Source organism: Triticum urartu, chromosome 2, assembly GCF_003073215.2.
Source record: "Triticum urartu cultivar G1812 chromosome 2, Tu2.1, whole genome shotgun sequence".
NCBI lineage: Eukaryota > Viridiplantae > Streptophyta > Magnoliopsida > Poales > Poaceae > Triticum > Triticum urartu.
Genome location: NC_053023.1, coordinates 446,654,707 through 446,672,326, shown reverse-complemented (window position 1 = coordinate 446,672,326; position 17,620 = coordinate 446,654,707). Strand labels below are relative to the sequence as shown.

At 45.6% G+C, this 17,620-nt stretch overlaps 2 protein-coding genes across 2 annotated transcripts; both read left to right on the top strand.

Annotated features, from left to right (window-relative positions):
- The first annotated feature begins 3,340 nt into the window (after positions 1-3,340).
- LOC125537797 (subtilisin-chymotrypsin inhibitor-2A-like) lies at positions 3,341-4,005 on the top strand. Its single transcript, XM_048701108.1, has 2 exons — positions 3,341-3,536; positions 3,600-4,005. Exon 2 carries the CDS (start codon positions 3,615-3,617, stop codon positions 3,828-3,830), a length of 216 nt encoding a protein of 71 aa, XP_048557065.1. The 5' UTR covers positions 3,341-3,536; positions 3,600-3,614; the 3' UTR covers positions 3,831-4,005.
- Positions 4,006-7,011: 3,006 nt separating this feature from the next.
- Positions 7,012-8,026, top strand: LOC125541649 (glycine-rich cell wall structural protein-like). The gene has a single exon (XM_048705001.1). The coding sequence runs from the start codon at positions 7,086-7,088 to the stop codon at positions 7,842-7,844; it is 759 nt and encodes a 252-aa protein (XP_048560958.1). The 5' UTR covers positions 7,012-7,085; the 3' UTR covers positions 7,845-8,026.
- Positions 8,027-17,620: the final 9,594 nt, after the last annotated feature.

The following is a 17,620-nucleotide window of genomic DNA, read 5'->3' as shown; positions in this document are numbered from 1 at the left end:
GTGCATTGCTACGGATGTAAATATATGTTTGTGGATCAAAAGTATTTTGATTCCGCACCAATTGTGTATGCATGTACCTTTAGAATTTGCACACACAGATCGAGCTTCAACCTTTTTAGGAAAACGTAGTACTCCTACCATCCACAAAAGGATGCCGCGGTGGCAATTTTGCAAGAAACTCCTCATGTTTTTTTTGACATAACTCGCGGTCCTCCTCTCCTTCCTCTCTCGACGCAGGCTACGCCACTTTCTCCCCCAACCCCGCCCGCCCTGTGTCGCCTTGCTTTCTCCATGTCGCGATGCGGCCACCTAGTTTCCCTCCATCAAGATTATATCTTGTGTCGTTCTGCACTCCGACGACGAGGAGCAGCACTACTTGTCTATAATCGGAGCAACGGGAGCGCACTGGAGCAGCGCGAGCCGGAGTTTGCCTCGACGTGGAGGCCAGCTTCTCCAAGCAAGTACGAGCTCGGCGAGGAGGTCAGCCACGACCTCTTCGGCTACACCTGCGCTGCCAAGGCCAAGAAGGGCACACAAGGGCCAGGACACCTCTGTCAAGGAACGACACCTCCTTTGAGTGAAACTTGTTCACACAAAACACAAAACGTGCAATTCAAGGCATAGTCTATTATGAAGTTATGAATGCATATAACTTAAAGCTCTAGGAATAAGTTTAACTTAATAGTCTCTGCTGAAACACTTGTATATTAAATAATTATAGTGAGAAAAGACAAATCTGTAAATGGGTATTTAAAATCTGGTGGAGGATTGTTAGAAATAAATAGGCTACTCCCATTAACAATTTCTGAAATATTAAATTAGACCATGTGTAAAATGGCAAGTGGTGATAAAGTTTAGTGCCACTTGAAAGTTGAGGAGGTGTGAGACCTCTTTATATAGTGGGTTCTTTCTACCACATGCGATGGCCTTGCCTCGCCTGGCCGGGCTGAACTCGGGCCGGGGCAGCGCGGGTGTGTGACATGCACGTGAATGATTCGCCGAAATCCGATCCGAAGCCTTACAATGGTGTGACTTCCTTATTTTATTTTATTTTTTGATGTCTTAATAGATAAGTTGATTGTTTCCTTATCTGGTAAGTTGACTTGAAAACCAATTCGGTTTAAGATTGTGATCACAACACGATACCGCCTTTGATATTCCTATATATACTGCTTACCGGCCTTAGCCGAAGACATCGAAATCGACTAGGGCTTTGTTCGCTCTTTACTTGCGCCGCCACCTCCGAACACCGGCGTCCACCTGCGAACGGGTGAGTAGGTCTTTGAAATCTCTCAACCTTGTGATCCTGCACCGGGAAATGACGAATAAGATTTTTGGAAAGCGCTCCGTGCGACTGCTCAAATTCGTCAACACGGGTCATCTTCCACCAAGATCAGGCTGCACGTCGTCATCACTAACATCTGTACCGACTAGTCATCAACAACATCGCCACCCCTACAACAACCACGGCTACTTCATCTGCACCGTGAATTGATCTTGTCTCTAATTATAATAGTTGTTGCGTGTACGATGCTGCTATTTCAATCATCTAGTATGCTAGAGCTTTGCATGCTACCTACCGTTTTCGTCATGAATTATTGAATGAAATTAATCATGAATTTGCGTAAGATTCCAATAGTTATTTGATCCTTAGATGAAGGAGATGATATAGTTCTTTTCGTTGAAGTTGAAAGGAGACTACTAGTCGGCCCGTCAAATTCTTAGACTACACCTTAAGCGAAGTCTATATTTTTTAGAAAAAGAGAATATACCCCCGGCTTCAGCATCTGGATGATGCATGCAGCCATATTATTAATTATTCATAAAGCCCATACAAAATGATACATCAATAAGTCGGAAGCCACCATCTTGACAACGCTATTGCTATTTTTATCCTCTTGATGAAGGTGTGCTGAATGTCCGGGCCTAATACCAAACAGACATCGCACTAAAGCCTAACATCTAAATCCGGGTGTCCCATCCAAGCCACTACCTGTATTGGGTCCCACATCGGTCCGACACACTCCCAGTGACCACCGCACGCTGCAAGGGCCGTCACCTTCATTTTCCATCGATCCATCCTCAGAGCAGAACTGATGCACCGACCTTGCCAGGCCTCTCCGCCATCAACGCCACCATGACGCCAGACAGCTTCCTCCTCCCGGGCGAGTCCATCTCCGCGCATCAGACACCGAGTCTCCACTGCGCATGCTGCCGAGACCCACCGTCGACAATACGGTTGATGGCACACCGCTCCACCTACATGCCATCTCGCGTCGACTCCGAACTACCAGCAACTCCACCACCTCGAGCAGTCCCTGGCCGACGCCTTCAGAAAGGAACACGACACCAAAGTGTCATCGTCGCCCAAACAGAGGAACAGAGGCTTTCGCTTGTGCTCATGGCAGAGGTGGGGGGGGGGAGGGGGCGTAGGATCCACACCGAAGCCTCCAGGAAGGGAATCAACGCCGAGGACGTCGACTTTGGTGCGGCCACCATGCCGGCCTGGAGTTTCCCCCAGATCCATGCCCACCCGCCAGATCCTTCCAGATAGTATTGGCGTTGACCGTAGTCGCTACCATAGCCCGCATCGGAGTAGATCGAGTCGGAGACGACGCCTTCCATGGAACTCCGGTTGGCCCTCGAGGAGCCGCTGTAGCGCCACCGCCTCCACGTCGCCCACGCAGCCGTGGAAGGCCCCCCATCTGCACCCGCGGGTGCCGCTCGCCAGGTAGGCCGCACCACGCGCCACCGATCGAGGCCGCCGCCCCGAGATCCGATCTGCCAGCCGCCACGACGCCATGAGAGCCAGATCCCCACGTCTGCATCTGCACACTGCACGCGCTCCTTACACCCACGCCGTGCATCCCCAGCGCAAGCTCGCCACGGCGACCACGCGCTTCCACGGTGGACGCCCCGCAACGCCGGAGCACCGTGAGAGGGAGAACCGGAGTGCGCTGCCGGCAGCACCTGCTGGCGGCGGCGAGGGGAGGGAGATCTGGGAAGGAGGGAGCTCGCCCGGCGGCTAGGGTTCCGCCCGGGTCTACATACATTATCTCTTTTTTTCATATTGATTATTATTCTGAGAGTGAATAAGCTAGTCATGTCCTCGTCATCGATCTGTTGCTTAGCTATCAGTCAGATCGTCGTTCTGTACATCGATTGCAAGTCAAGTGTGACTTTGAGACGTATGTTGCACCGCCTGCGTTTTTTTCAACTCTCATACATGTATCAATCTTATCCTCCACTATTTCAGCAGTACCATCTCGTTATCCATCACGTGGAATTCAGCACTATAGTCAAATAATACAGCCTAACTAATTAAGCTAGAGGTTGCTTGTTTGACCTGACCGCATCTGTGAAGATATCGTGTGGCGACGGTGTACCAATCTCGCTGCATATCTTCATCCATAAATACAGCACCCGAGCGAGGCCTCCAAGCGAAATCAAGTAGTACAACACAAAGCTCTCTATCAGGAATTCGATCAGGAGCATCGTCGTCCATCAGTCGAGACGTACGTGGTTCAGTTCAACAGGTAAGTACTCACCATGCATGTCTCAAATTTTGTGAGGGCTATTTTGATCTCTACAATCTATAGGTCCTCAGTACGAGAATGAGCTCCTCGGACGACACCTGCGGCAAGAAGGCGTCGTGGCCGGAGCTGGTTGGGAAGTCCATCGAGGAGGCCAAGAAGATCATCATGAAGGACAGGCCGGACGTGAAGATCATCGAGGTCTTCCCGGTCGGCACCGCCGTGACCGAGGACTTCAGGCCCGACCGTGTCCGCATCTTCGTCGACACCGTTGCGGAGATCCCCCGCATTGGCTAGCTTTTGTTGATGCCCCACCGTTTTATGTGTGTGTGTGTCTGTATGTGTTATGTTCCTGAATAAACCATAGCTAGTGAGTAGTGACCATGTATGCATACTACTCCTAGCTATGTCGGTCGCTCTATAAGAACTAAAATAATTATTAAACTTTTTTATGGGAAATAATTAAAGTTGATCGCTGGCTTGCAACTTTGCTATCTTGATCTTTATTTCATTTCTCTGCTGAAACCATTTCAATAAGAAGAATCTCAAATGATCGAACATGTTCATCAATTACCAAGACAAGAAAAATATACTAATTGACAAAAAAATATACTAATTACCAAGACTAATTGACTACAAAAACATTCTCAAATGATCGAACATGTTCGTTTTATGTGCGCGCGCTCGTGTGTGTGTGTGTGTGTGTGTGTGTGTGTGTGTGTGTGTGTGTATTATATTCCTGAATAATAATTAAAGTTGATCACAGGCTTGCAGCTTTGATATCTTGATCTCTATTTCATTTCTCTGTTGAAACAATTTCGATATCAAAATACTCAAATGATGGAACAAGTTCGTCAATTACCAGGACCAAAAAATACTAATACTGAGTCTAAAAAAACCAAATACTAATACTAGTCAATAAGACTCCTACAAAAACAAAAACAAACTTAGTCAATGAGAGATTGCAAGAACTCCCACACACCATTAAAAATAGGGCATCAAATAAATAGGCGGGGTAGCGCACATACGCTGATTACCGGGCCACCAAAGGCACGGCCAATACTATTAGATTTTAGTTTTTCAGAACATTTTGTTAAAAAAAATTCTTTCACAAATGTTATTGAGGCATGTTTATGTATTTAATAAAATTTTCAAATGTACTTCATTTTTTATGCATTTTCAAAATGTCTCTGTAATTTAAAGTTATTCCTGTATTTAATAAATGTTAATATAATTTAAGACATGTTCACGTATTTTAAAAATATTCATCTATTTTAAAAAGTGCTGACTTTTTTGAAAACTATGCTTTAATTTTAAAAATATTCGTGCCATTTGAAAAAAATCATGTATTAAAAATATTTGTGCCATTTAAAATATTATGTCTTTAAAAGGTTCATGTAATTTAAAAAACATGAATATTTAAAATTCCTTTGTCTGTTTATAAATGATTTTTTTCTTAAAATGGGGAAACATGAAAAAAGTTGGGAAAGTAAAAAAATGAAAATGAATAAACATAAAAAATGGAATACTATAAAGTAAACAGAAAAAAAAACCAAAAGAAAAAATTGATAAATCAATACCAAGTGCGCATGGTGAGAGAAAAATAAAATTAGACCCAGTGGCATCGCCAGACTATTGGGCCAGGTTGGTCCAGCACTAGAACATTCCATTTGAATTTTTTACTTATTTATAAAGAATCACCTTTTTGCTATAATATGAAGGCTATAGGGAAACCTCAGTGCCGTCCATGAACCACCCTATCCTTCCCTAGCTACACTATCGGTGAGATCCCCCGAATTGAGTCGACCCATGACTCTAGTGTCTATTGTGTTTTGTCGATAGTTGGGTGCAATAAGCGTCAAATAGGATTTTTCCCATTAAGATGGCGTGGTGACGAGAATTAACAATCACATGTGCATGCAATTGTTTTTGGCCCAATCTACAGTCAAGCATGGTCTCGGCCCATAAGAAATCACTCACCTACCTGCCCGACACAGTTTTCCACACACATGTGGACGTCCCCGATCTATCATGGACGTTCAATCTGCATCCAATGGTGGATATAAATTATATGTGTTTGCAACCGCAAGCTTGAACATATTTGCCATTCTTGAAGTGCTTTTAATAGGAGGAATACGAGTGAGATGTGTTTGAAGTATATTGAGAAAAACATGAGGGGCTTGAAAGGGAAATTATGGATGCGGTTTAGGCTATTTTACAAGATTTCTAGAAAACAAATCTTGATGGAATCAATGGCCTTAGATAATTCTTGCACATCCACTATGGACTTGAGTTTTCACGGCACAAAGCTTGTTTTAGATCATCATGGCACCGCCTTAGGCCTGTAACACACCCCATGAGGAAACCGCAGACTCCAAGCATATGTGCAAAATTGGAAAATAACATCAAGTCAGTGCCAATTTCCACTGCAGCTACCTTTACAATCTTACCGAGAAAATATCTTGGTAGTGTAGATTGCAATTTGTATTACCTCCGCCCCAAAAACAATTTAGATTTATCTAGATACGGGTGTATCTAACACTAAAACGTGTCAAGATACATCCGTATATAGACAAATTTAAGACAAGCTTTTTGGAACGGAGGAAGTACATCCAAAGACATATACACCGGTTATCACATGGGTACAGAATATAGAAAGGTCACCATTGAGTTTTCTGACTCATGGTCCTTGAAAAAGTAGAGAAAGTGGAGAGAGAAATGGGTGGATTTTTGCAACCAAATTATATATACGGTGATTTTTTACTGTTCTATAGATGTCTATAATTTCTTCCAAAAGGTAGTTACGGTTAAAATTAGACTAAGAATGGCGGCGTTGGGCTAGAAAAGTGCGGATACAAAGCAAGGGGGAAAAACAGAGTGGAACAAAAGTGGGCCGGGATTGTGAGTCCTACGTGGCGGAGGTCCAAACTTCCACAAACCTCCTCCAGTTTATGGCCGGTTTGCGAGAATACCGACTCATGGACCCATCCACCAAAGTATGCGGCATCGCGTCGGATGGCAAAAAAATGTCCGGACGCTGTCAGTCTAGACGTTTGTGGGCATTTTATGAGATGCCCTTTGTTTAGCACATGCCATCGAGCAGAACATATTCGCCAGCTGTCTGTCACACCTGCAAGGAAAGCAAGTCTGCAGCCAGAGAAAATGAGCTTGAAAGGGTTCTCAAAAGAATAGAAAGAGCTTGAAAGGCCATGTGGAACTCAACTTTGCATGTACATGTCGATCAAAGTACGTGTGAATGGTTGCGTTAGTTTTTTCAAAAAGAGAGCAACACTTTCGAACATGACAGCAAATGAAATTGTTCCGTGCACGCCGAACAGCATTTTCTTGGCCATGCATGTGCATGTGTCACACAGCTCACGGCAAACCACCTTTGCTTGAGGCCGGTTACTCAGCACAGCATTGATCGAGCCACAAGATATATTTATCATAACCTGATTATATATAAAGGCAACTACCAGCTACCCACTTATACCATCGATCGGTGTACACTACCACATACAGCAATTGCACCACCCTTCCCCGCATTTCCCCATGGCCACTTCTTTTTCTTGCTTCCTTGCCATCTCAATTCTACTAGTGTTCTTCTCACTCCCCCCGCTTACTGGTGCAAGGCTCCTGTACGCGGACAAGAACTCCCTCAATGACAGCAAGTCTTTCTCCATCGGAGGTGGGAGAGGCAAGGGTGGCGGCCGAGGTTTTGGTGTGAGTATCAGCCATGGTGGGCACGGCACCTCCATCACTATAGGTGGCGGACTTGGAGGTGGAGCTGCTACTAACCATGGTGGTGGCCCAAGCGTAGGTGGTGGAGCAGGTGCGGGCATTGGCATCAATATAGGGCATGGTGGCGTGAATGTAGGGATAGGCGGGGGTGGAGGTGGAGCGGCTAGCACCGGCGGGGTGCATGCAGGTGGTAGCGGTGGAGGTGGCATTGGAGTTCACATAGGCCATGGTGGCGTGGATGTAGGGATAGGTGGAGGTGGAGGCGGGGCAGCTAGCACCGGCGGTGTGCATGCAGGTGGTGGCGGGCGAGGTGGCATCGGATTTCACATAGGCCATCATGGGGCTACTGTAAGCGCCGGGGGTGGGGGCGGCGGCGGTGCTGGTGTACGTGGAAGTGGGGGAGGCGAAGGCGGTGATAGCGGTGTTGGTCGTGCCGGCAATGTTGTGGGTGGTGGGGGAGGGTATGGCAGTGCAAACGGCGGTAACGGAAGCGGGGGAGGTACCGGAGTTGGGTCAGCTGGTGGAAGTGTAGGTGGTGGCTCTGGAAATGGTGGTGTAGTACATGGTTGATTGGTTTGTTAATTTGAGAAGTGCATATGCATACAACATATTTTAGTTTGCTAATGAAATACTCCCTCTGTAACTTTTTATAAGATGTTTAATATAATATGGGTATGTATAGGAAACGATAAATATGCTAGTATTTTTATGTTTATTGTATGTTTAATACTATTGGTGTCACCTTCTATATACTAATGGATTTGATGGGAAACGATAAATGGATTTGATGGGAATGAAATGAAATGAAATCTATGATGGGATTTCATTTAGTTGAATCTCAATTTGAAATCCAAAAATCATGTTTGGGTGGCACTAGAGTTTATCAATTGAAATGATATCTACATCGTGTTTGGCTGCCATCTGGCAAGAATTCAGAAAGCAAGCCCAAGCTTGACTAAGAAATGAGACAAACATAGTCACTCCAAAATTTAAAATTCTTAATCACATAAAACAAGTTGCATCACAGAATTATGAGCAGCTGCATAAAGCAAAATCTACATAATCAAACCACAACTACCATGGATAAATTGCAACAAACAGTCATAAACATCTCCATAAAGCAAAATCCACATAATCAAATTACAATTGGCATGGACAAGTTGCAGCAGCAGCAACACACAATCAGAAGCAAAATTGTTATAAATTGCATCCAAGTAAGGCTTGATGAGGGTTGAACTTGTGGCTTTTTTTTGTGATGCAAATATGATGAGAAGCATCTACATCAATATGAATATTAGTTGCATCCAAATAATCAATCTCACAAGTTGCATGCCAGAAATCATTTTTATATTTCAAGTTGTAAAGGATTTGTACAGAGCACTTTGAATTACCAATTGTCAAAGTTTCTAGTTCACATCAGTAGGGACTAGGGAAACATGATATAAGAGTGGGTTAATTACTTGGTAACACTGGACATTGAGAATGCACAAATTGCTCGCCATATATATAAGAGAAAAGTATACTTTTCGTCCCTTAACTTTTGTCCAAGTCTAGATTTGGTCCCTCATCTTTGAAACCGGACAACTCGCACCCCCAGCTACTGAAACCGGACAAGATTCATCCCTGGTCTCGATTTTGAGCGGTTTTGGTGCTGTCTCACCCCGGTTTTGACCGGTGCTAACTTAAATACGTGTATATCTTTCAAATATGTGAATCTCTTGAATTCATGTACCTTTTCCAAATCTATGTACTTTTCACGTTTGCGTAAAATTTCAAATTTACATACCTTTTTGAAATCCGCACTATTTTCAAATCCACGTACCTTTTCAAGTTCACATAATTTTCCAAATCCGCATACTTTTTCTAGTTCGCGTATTTTTCTTAAATCCGCGTACTTTTTTCATGTTCGTGTACTGCTTTCAAATCCGTGTACTTTTTCAAATTCATGAACTTTTACAGAAAGTACGCAGAATTGAAAAAAAAAGCACTTGAAAATGGTATGCAGACCTGAATAAAGTAAACGGATTTGAAGAAAGTACGCGAATTTGAGTCAAAACACGGTCAAAACCGGCAAAAGTCAGCACCAAAACCGGTCAAAACCGTGTCCAGGGACGAACCTTGTCCGGTTTTAGTAGTTCAGGGTGCAAGTTGTCCGGTTTCGGAGTTGAGAGACCAAATCTAGACTCTGCCAAGAGTTGAGAGACGAAAAGTATACTTTTCTCTATATATAATGATCAATAGTGGCATTGGATCACACTGAACACACATGTAGACATTTATAAGCAACCCAGTGAACAAAGTGTGTGATCTCACTACCAATGAACAACCAACATCTTGAATCTAACACCTTGCAAAAAATTCTAAGCACATCTAACAGTGAAGTTTCGGCAAAGAGCATTCGATCCTATTTAATGTGTTTACACAAACGCCACAGAAAAAAAACCCTCAAGACTTTCCTATACCGGTGCATTGGGGCCTAAATCTTCTTCCATGGGTCAAACCAGATTTAATGATCTAAACACCTATAATACCAGGTTCCCACAACAACATCTCTGCCAATATCTTTTCACTTCCGCCGCAGCAACGCCTTCAATAAGAGATAAACGCCTTGACACCGGTTTCACAAAAAAAAACGCCTTGACGCCGCTGTCATCATGGAAACGTCTTCAACAAAATAACGACGTAAGTATACCGTCGTTGTGCCCGACCAGCAAAGACCAGAACAAGGGTTTTCACCTCGGACATGAAGTGTATTCCGAACATCGTCTTGACGATGGATGTTCCGACAGTCACGTATGCCAGTTCTCCATGCTAGACCAAAGTGGCTCTAGCAGATGGGTGGGACGAATGCCCACCATAGACCATCACCATGGCTGTCAGGAGGCTGGCCATGCCACGGCTCGAATCTAGCCGACGAAGCCACGTCTCAGCCAGATGCTAGATTCATCGGGCGCTAGACTGCTGCCGCCATTGCCACTACAACAACCTATATTGTCCAACCAGCGATCGGACGCCTTGTGGCGCCAACCTTCCGCCCAAGGCCGCAGCCCCGACGCGAAGGTGATCTCGCCACCATGCACCATGAGAGCTCGGCGCCACCCTAGCATGGCTCCTTCATCCCAAGGCCACTGCACTGGCGCAAAGGAATCCTCGCCGCCGCCGTATGCCGTGCTCCACCCCGGCATGGGCCCTATGCAAGGCTACCACTGCACCTCCATGTGACAAGCGACGCCTCACCTGCACAGCCTACCCGGCGATGCGACTTGCAGCACGGATGCGAAGACTGGCCCTCCGGATGTCGTCGTCCTCCGTGCGTGAAGGGAAGGAGGCGAGGTAGGAGGAACCCGATTCTCACACATCTCTGTGGACTTGGCTGTCGTCGTCACAGCCACCAACGCCGCGTAGGTGCATCCCACTCCTGCAGCAGCTCCCTTTCTATTTCTTTCTTCACTTGTCGTGGTAGCCAACGCCAACGCCGTCTCCTTTGCGATGAAGGTCGACACCTTCCACCACCGCCGGGCACAGAAACTTGGGTCGGTCCGCTCCGCCGCGACCACCCGCATCATCATGTGATCTTCCCGCTTCACCTCCCCCGTCCCCAATCAGCCCCAACCGTCAAAGGCTATGCAAGAACATCGAGGGGAAGGGAGGAGCCAGCCCATGGGTCGGCACGGCCGCAGTTCCCATCGAGGACGGGGAGGGCCGATCGCCTCTCTGCAATATTAGGATTGGGTAGCCATGAGCAATATTTTGTCGCTTGTGTTACACGACCATGGCAGAGGAGCAAATTGACTTGCTTCATACCTCTCTGCCTATATGATGTGAGAATGGACAAAAATGGCTCTTTTCTGAAACTTCAACACAAAATGACCCCAATCTAAAATTATTTCCGAAACTGGCCCTTTTGCATGATGCCCGGAGCTAGGGCGCCATACTAGATACCATGACGCCCCGGGCTAGGGCGCCATGCTATTTGGCATGACGCCCTAGCCCGGGGCGCCGTGCTACATGTCACTATCATGGCGCCCTAGCCCAGGATAGCATGACGCCCCAGCCCCGGGCGTCATGCAGAAAGGGGCCAGTTTATGAAAAAAATAGATTGGGGTCATTTTGTGTTGAAGTTTCAGAGAAGGGTCAGTTTTATAGATTTTGATGTCTATCTATCAAACAACACAAGAATGAACCACAATAAAACCCTTGTTCCCAGCCAAGATGAGGGATATCTCTACTGGACGATTCGGGCCTTCTCTACTAGCCGATTAACTGACAGAAGCTAAGAGCATCTCTAACTGACCCCTTATCGCGCGGACTTTTAAAGTGAGTATAAGGGCCGCGGAAAACGTGTTTTGAGGGTTGGCGCGGGCTGCGGCCGAACAGACCCGGCAAGGCCGAACGGTAAAACAGAAGGCGAGTGACAAGTTTTAGCCACCTTTTGTAAGTTCATGTTAAGAATTGGTGGTGGCGGTGACAAGTTGTTGACTATTGTATCTGTTTTGCTAATAGTGAAAGTTGGAGTTGACCGGGTGGTCTGTTCTTTTTAGTCCACACCTTGAGGTTTTGGTAATAGTGAAAGCTGGAGTTGACCAAGTTGGATATGGTTTTGCTAATGGTGAGGTTTTCCATGATAAAATGTGTTTTTCTTTTCTTTTGTGCATATTATTTTGTTGTTTATATACTTACTGTTTGAAGCTATTGTGAAAGTTCACCATAAGTTGATGCATTGAGCATATTTACTGTGTGCCTAAAATTGATGCGTTGCTTTTGTTAGTGTGTCCGACCCTCGCATCGATCCACAACTGGATAAGTACTCCCTCATTCCATTTATATAGGGCCTAATACATTTTTCAAGACCGCCTTTGACTATTGATAAAATTAATACTACATGACATGCATAATGTGAAAATTATATCATTGAAAGCTGCTTTCACATACGAATTTGATGATGTGCTTTGTGTAAGTTGCATGTCATATATTATTGCTCTAACATTTGGTCAAAGTTAGCCTCAAAAAACGCATTAGGCCCTATATAGATGGAAGGAGGGAGTAACTAAAATGGTAGCAGAATGGTGGAACTCAATCCGGTTGGCTGAGTCTAACAGAGCATGGCAAGCATGCTAGTAAAACAGCCAACATCCATACCAAAAGCCTTGCCTCGAACACCTAACCATCTAATTACAGATCCAATTGTAGTCTAACTCGCGCATATATTAGCCACATATCGAACATCTGAGAGACAAACCATAAGAAAGAAACATGTAGGGTGCGTGTGTGACTTAGCTCTGGCTTCTTAGAAGCTAAATCTCATATTTGTAGTTTCACTCGCCCACACAAATGCATCTCCCACATGAATGGAGCAAGCTAGGAAGCAATTTCAAAATGATCAACTCTCATTAATTTTTGAGCGACTTTCATTGAGTTTCGTGAGATTTTTGAGCAAGTTTTGACAACTCTTAATCAAGTCTCACCAATAACATGCAAACTGAAGGCCAGATTTACACATAATTCAGACAGTCTAGCAAGTTCAATAATTCCCAGTTCGGCGCAACACATGGATGTGTACGTTCTACATGAGTTCCGGGTGTTCTGTTGGCAAATAATAAAAGATCGACGGTTTTTATTCCAGATAATTCAAATTTGTTTCACACGATACTGCACGATCCCGCGGATCATGTCAGTGGCGGCGGCGAGAGGTTGCTCGGCTGAGGGCCTATGGGAGGCCCAGGTTTCGGAGCCGGAGGCGGCGGCAGTGGGACCAGTAAGAGCTTCCTGCCGCCGGTGATCTGCAGCTGACTCCGACGAGCTGCGAGGCCATCAAGACGCGCCGCCGGCGGCTCGCGCGTTCCTAAGCAATACAAAACGCAAAGCAAAACAAATTAGCACCTAACCAACGTAGTCTTACGTAGTGCCGTTATCGATGCATAAACCAACGTACCATGTATGGCGCGGGCCTCCAGAGGATACGGCGAGGAGACGAGGAGGACGAAGACGAGGGCGGCGGCGAGCAGAATGGACGGCGCCGGCCGACGGGCAAGGACCTCCATTAGGTGGCGGTACCTGAATCTCGCTGATAGATTCCTACAAGATAGGAGTACAGTAGGATCTACACGTTTAGCTCCCGGTGGTTTGGAGGACGTTCAGCACCTGCTCCCATTTATAGGGAGGAAGGCTGACCTAGTTTGAGTTGCTTGATCTAGACTTCTAGAGGTTGACGATGCTTCGTTAATTAGCATGGCCGAGGTTTCTCCAAGTTGTTTTGAGCTGGCCGAGGTTACTGACGCCGCGGAATCAAGCAAAGCAGGCATGCATGCATGCACGTGCAGCCCGGTCTCAAGATCTGCGCTAGCTTGCTCGGGCTTCGGACATTGTTGTACAGGTGGCAACTGAATTTATGGCTAGATTCCAGTGGTTCCCACCTCACCGTGCAGCTGCCACTTGGATCGGGCGTACGCTATCTATTTTTAATTCCCCCTGACAAGGTCACACTAGTAGAAAACGGGCCTATTGTCTCGGTTCGTAAGGGCCTTTTGTCCCGGTTTCTGAACCGGGACTAAAGGGTCGGTACTAATGCCCAGTCCCTTTAGTCCCGGTTCAGTCCAGAACCGGGACAGATGGGCCTCCACGTGGCCTGTGCGCGGAGCCCAGGCAGGAGGGCCTTTGGTCCCGGTCCACCAACCGGGACCAATAGGCATTCACGCGTCAGCATTTCTGTGGCTGTGGTTTTTGTTTTTTTTTGAAAGGTGGGGGGTTAATTTAGGTGTTTCATATATTGTGTTAGCTAGCTATAATTAATAAAGAGAAGTGTCCTCTCTTATGTCCATGCTTGGTCGACGCTACGTACTATAGATACGTATAGAGAGGACTAGACACGCTAACTAGCTAGTAAGCAAACGAAGGAAACAGAAGATCGTCATGAACATATATGCATACAGAGAGAAGTGATATCGACCACCTCTCCTTCTCCGAGAGATTGGTCGAACAACAAGTTCTCGTATATCTATCCGACACTACCGGCTACATATATACAATAATTATCTCTTACAAATATAATCTCCTAACATACGGACGCATGGTCCACATAGTATTCTCCGTCTTCAGCGATCACGTGGTCAAGAAAGAATGCCGCCAATTCCTCTTGAATTGCTCGCATGCGAGCTGGTGCTAGGAGTTCATCCCGCTTCCGAAACATCTAATTTGAAAAAGGGGGTCAATACATATATATATGAATGAATGAAACTCAACACAAATGATGGTAATAAAATAAAATTATGAATGTTGTTATTTACGCACTTCATATTGTTCGTCAGAGTAGCCCCGCTCACAGGTCGTGTGGCGGATGGACTCGCAAACGTAGTATCTACAGAAATCATTCCCTTGTTCCTGCCACAACCACTTTACAAGAAATAGAGGTCAATCAAACTGATAAGCAAGAATGCCAAATGATATTGATGAAACTGGCGCTTGAATCACTAGGAAATGCGCGGAACATGCTACTATAGTACTTACTTTCGGGTGTCTAAATTGCAGCTTCTTCGGCAGTCCCGGAGCTTTTTTGGTGAATTTTCTCCAAACCCTGCCAGACAAAGAAAACAATTACTTGATATATCAGGAAGTAAATAAAGTTGATGATATGGTGGATAATGATCGATTTAACTTACTTCTCGAGCATTTGAGTCATGTCCGCATAGTCCTGGGGATCTTTTCGTCTCGAGTCTAAGACGGTTACTAGTCCCTGCTCAAGCTTAATCTCTAGGAGAATATAGTGGAAACTGCACACGCATGCATAACTCATCAATTACATTACTATAACCTTGACTAATATATAAGGGAAACCGAATATGCACAAGACAGTAACATTCACTTGAACTTGTAAGGAAAGAGTGTTATATCTTTGTTTTCATTTATTACCAACGATCGTAGCAAATTGGCCTCGGTATCTGCGGCATGAAATTTAACCTGAGTTGCATCTATGAGATTTGTGTTAATGAACCCAATATCACCGATTTGTCTTTTCTTCAATTCGACGATCTTCAATCTGCATAATATAGTGAGGATAATTATAAATACATGCAATGAAAGAGCTGAGCTATATAGAGACTTAATGACAGAAGTAGTACTACTTACAGACAGTAGCAGGTGACCGTTGCTTTATCGAGGGCCAATTGATTGAAAAACTGAAAGAACTCCTCAATGGAACAGGCAACAGTTCAATTCCAACGAGGTCATGCTCCTTTTTAACTCTCACATACAAAGTACTCCTCCCCCCAGACTCTCTGCAGATTTTCAAGTACCAATCATGCAATCTTCGCATCATCGTTGATAGAGATCTTTCATCTTTGACGAGAGGCTTCCCGTACTCGTATCTTTGTATCTGCACCTCCATGAAATCATAATGTATATCATCGGGCAGGTAATCTCCAAGATTGCTATAACCGGGCACCATCCTCGGATCATTAGCGACGATGTCGCTAGGCACCTTGAGCGGGGGGCACGATTGCTTCGCTTGTTCGCCGAGCTGGGCAATTTGTTTCCCAGCTCGTCGTTCTTTCAACCTTTGATCACTGACAGTACTTCCCGACCGCTCCGCTTCGGCAAATGCCTTTCCAATAATGCGCTCATAGTTGCCTTTCGGCGGAGACTTGGGTGGTTTTGTGAAGGAAATATGCCCTAGAGGCAATAATAAAAGTTATTATTTATTTCCTTATAATCATGATAAATGTTTATTATTCATGCTAGAATTGTATTAACCGGAAACATAATACATGTGTGAATACATAGACAAACAAAGTGTCACTAGTATGCCTCTACTAGACTAGCTCGTTAATCAAAGATGGTTATGTTTCCTGACCATGAACAATGAGTTGTTATTTGATTAACGAGGTCACATCATTAGTTGAATGATCTGATTGACATGACCCATTCCATTAGCTTAGCACCCGATCGTTTAGTATATTGCTACTGCTTTCTTCATGACTTATACATGTTCCTATGACTATGAGATTATGCAACTCCCGTTTGCCGGAGGAACACTTTGGGTGCTACCAAACGTCACAACGTAACTGGGTGATTATAAAGGAGCATTACAGGTGTCTCCAAAGGTAGATGTTGGGTTGGCGTATTTCGAGATTAGGATTTGTCACCCGATTGTCGGAGAGGTATCTCTGGGCCCTCTCGGTAATACACATCACATAAGCCTTGCAAGCATTACAACTAATATGTTAGTTGTGAGATGATGTATTACGGAACGAGTAAAGAGACTTGCCGGTAATGAGATTGAACTAGGTATTGGATACCGACGATCGAATCTCGGGCAAGTAACATACCGATGACAAAGGGAACAACGTATGTTGTTATGCGGTCTGACCGATAAAGATCTTCGTAGAATATGTAGGAGCCAATATGGGCATCCAGGTCCCGCTATTGGTTATTGACCGGAGACGTGTCTCGGTCATGTCTACATTGTTCTCGAACCCGTAGGGTCCGCACGCTTAAGGTTACGATGACAGTTATATTATGAGTTTATGCATTTTGATGTACCGAAGGTTGTTCGGAGTCCCGGATGTGATCATGGACATGACGAGGAGTCTCGAAATGGTCGAGACGTAAAGATTGATATATTGGAAGCCTATGTTTGGATATCGGATGTGTTCCGGGTGAAATCGGGATTTTACCGGAATACCGGGAGGGTTACCGGAACCCCCCGGGAGCTATATGGGCCATAGTGGGCCTTGGTGGAAAAGAGAAGAGGCTGCCCTAGATGGGCTGTGCGCCTCCCCCTTCCCCTAGTCCTATTAGGACTAGGAGAGGTGGCCGGCCCCCTCCTCCTCTTTTCCCCCTCCGCGAATCCTATTCCGACTAGGATTGGGGGGGGGGAATCCTACTCCTAGAGGGAGTAGGACTCTCCTGCGCCCTCCTCCTTGGCCGGCCAGCCTCCCCCCTCTACTCCTTTATATACGGAGGCAGGGGGCACCTCTAGACACACAAGTTGATCCACGTGATCTATTCCTTAGCCGTGTGCGGTGCCCCCTGCCACCATATACCTCGATAATACTGTAGCGGAGTTTAGGCGAAGCCCTGCTGCTGTAGTACATCAAGATCGTCACCACGCCGTCGTGCTGACGGAACTCTTCCCCGACACTTTGCTGGATCGGAGTCCGGGGATCGTCATCGAGCTGAACGTGTGCTCGAACTCGGAGGTGCCGTAGTTTCGGTGCTTGATCGGTTGGATCGTGAAGACGTACGACTACTTCCTCTACGTCGTGTCATCGCTTCCGCAGTCGGTCTGCGTTGGGTACGTAGACAACACTCTCCCCTTGTTGCTATGCATCACATGATCTTGCGTGTGCGTA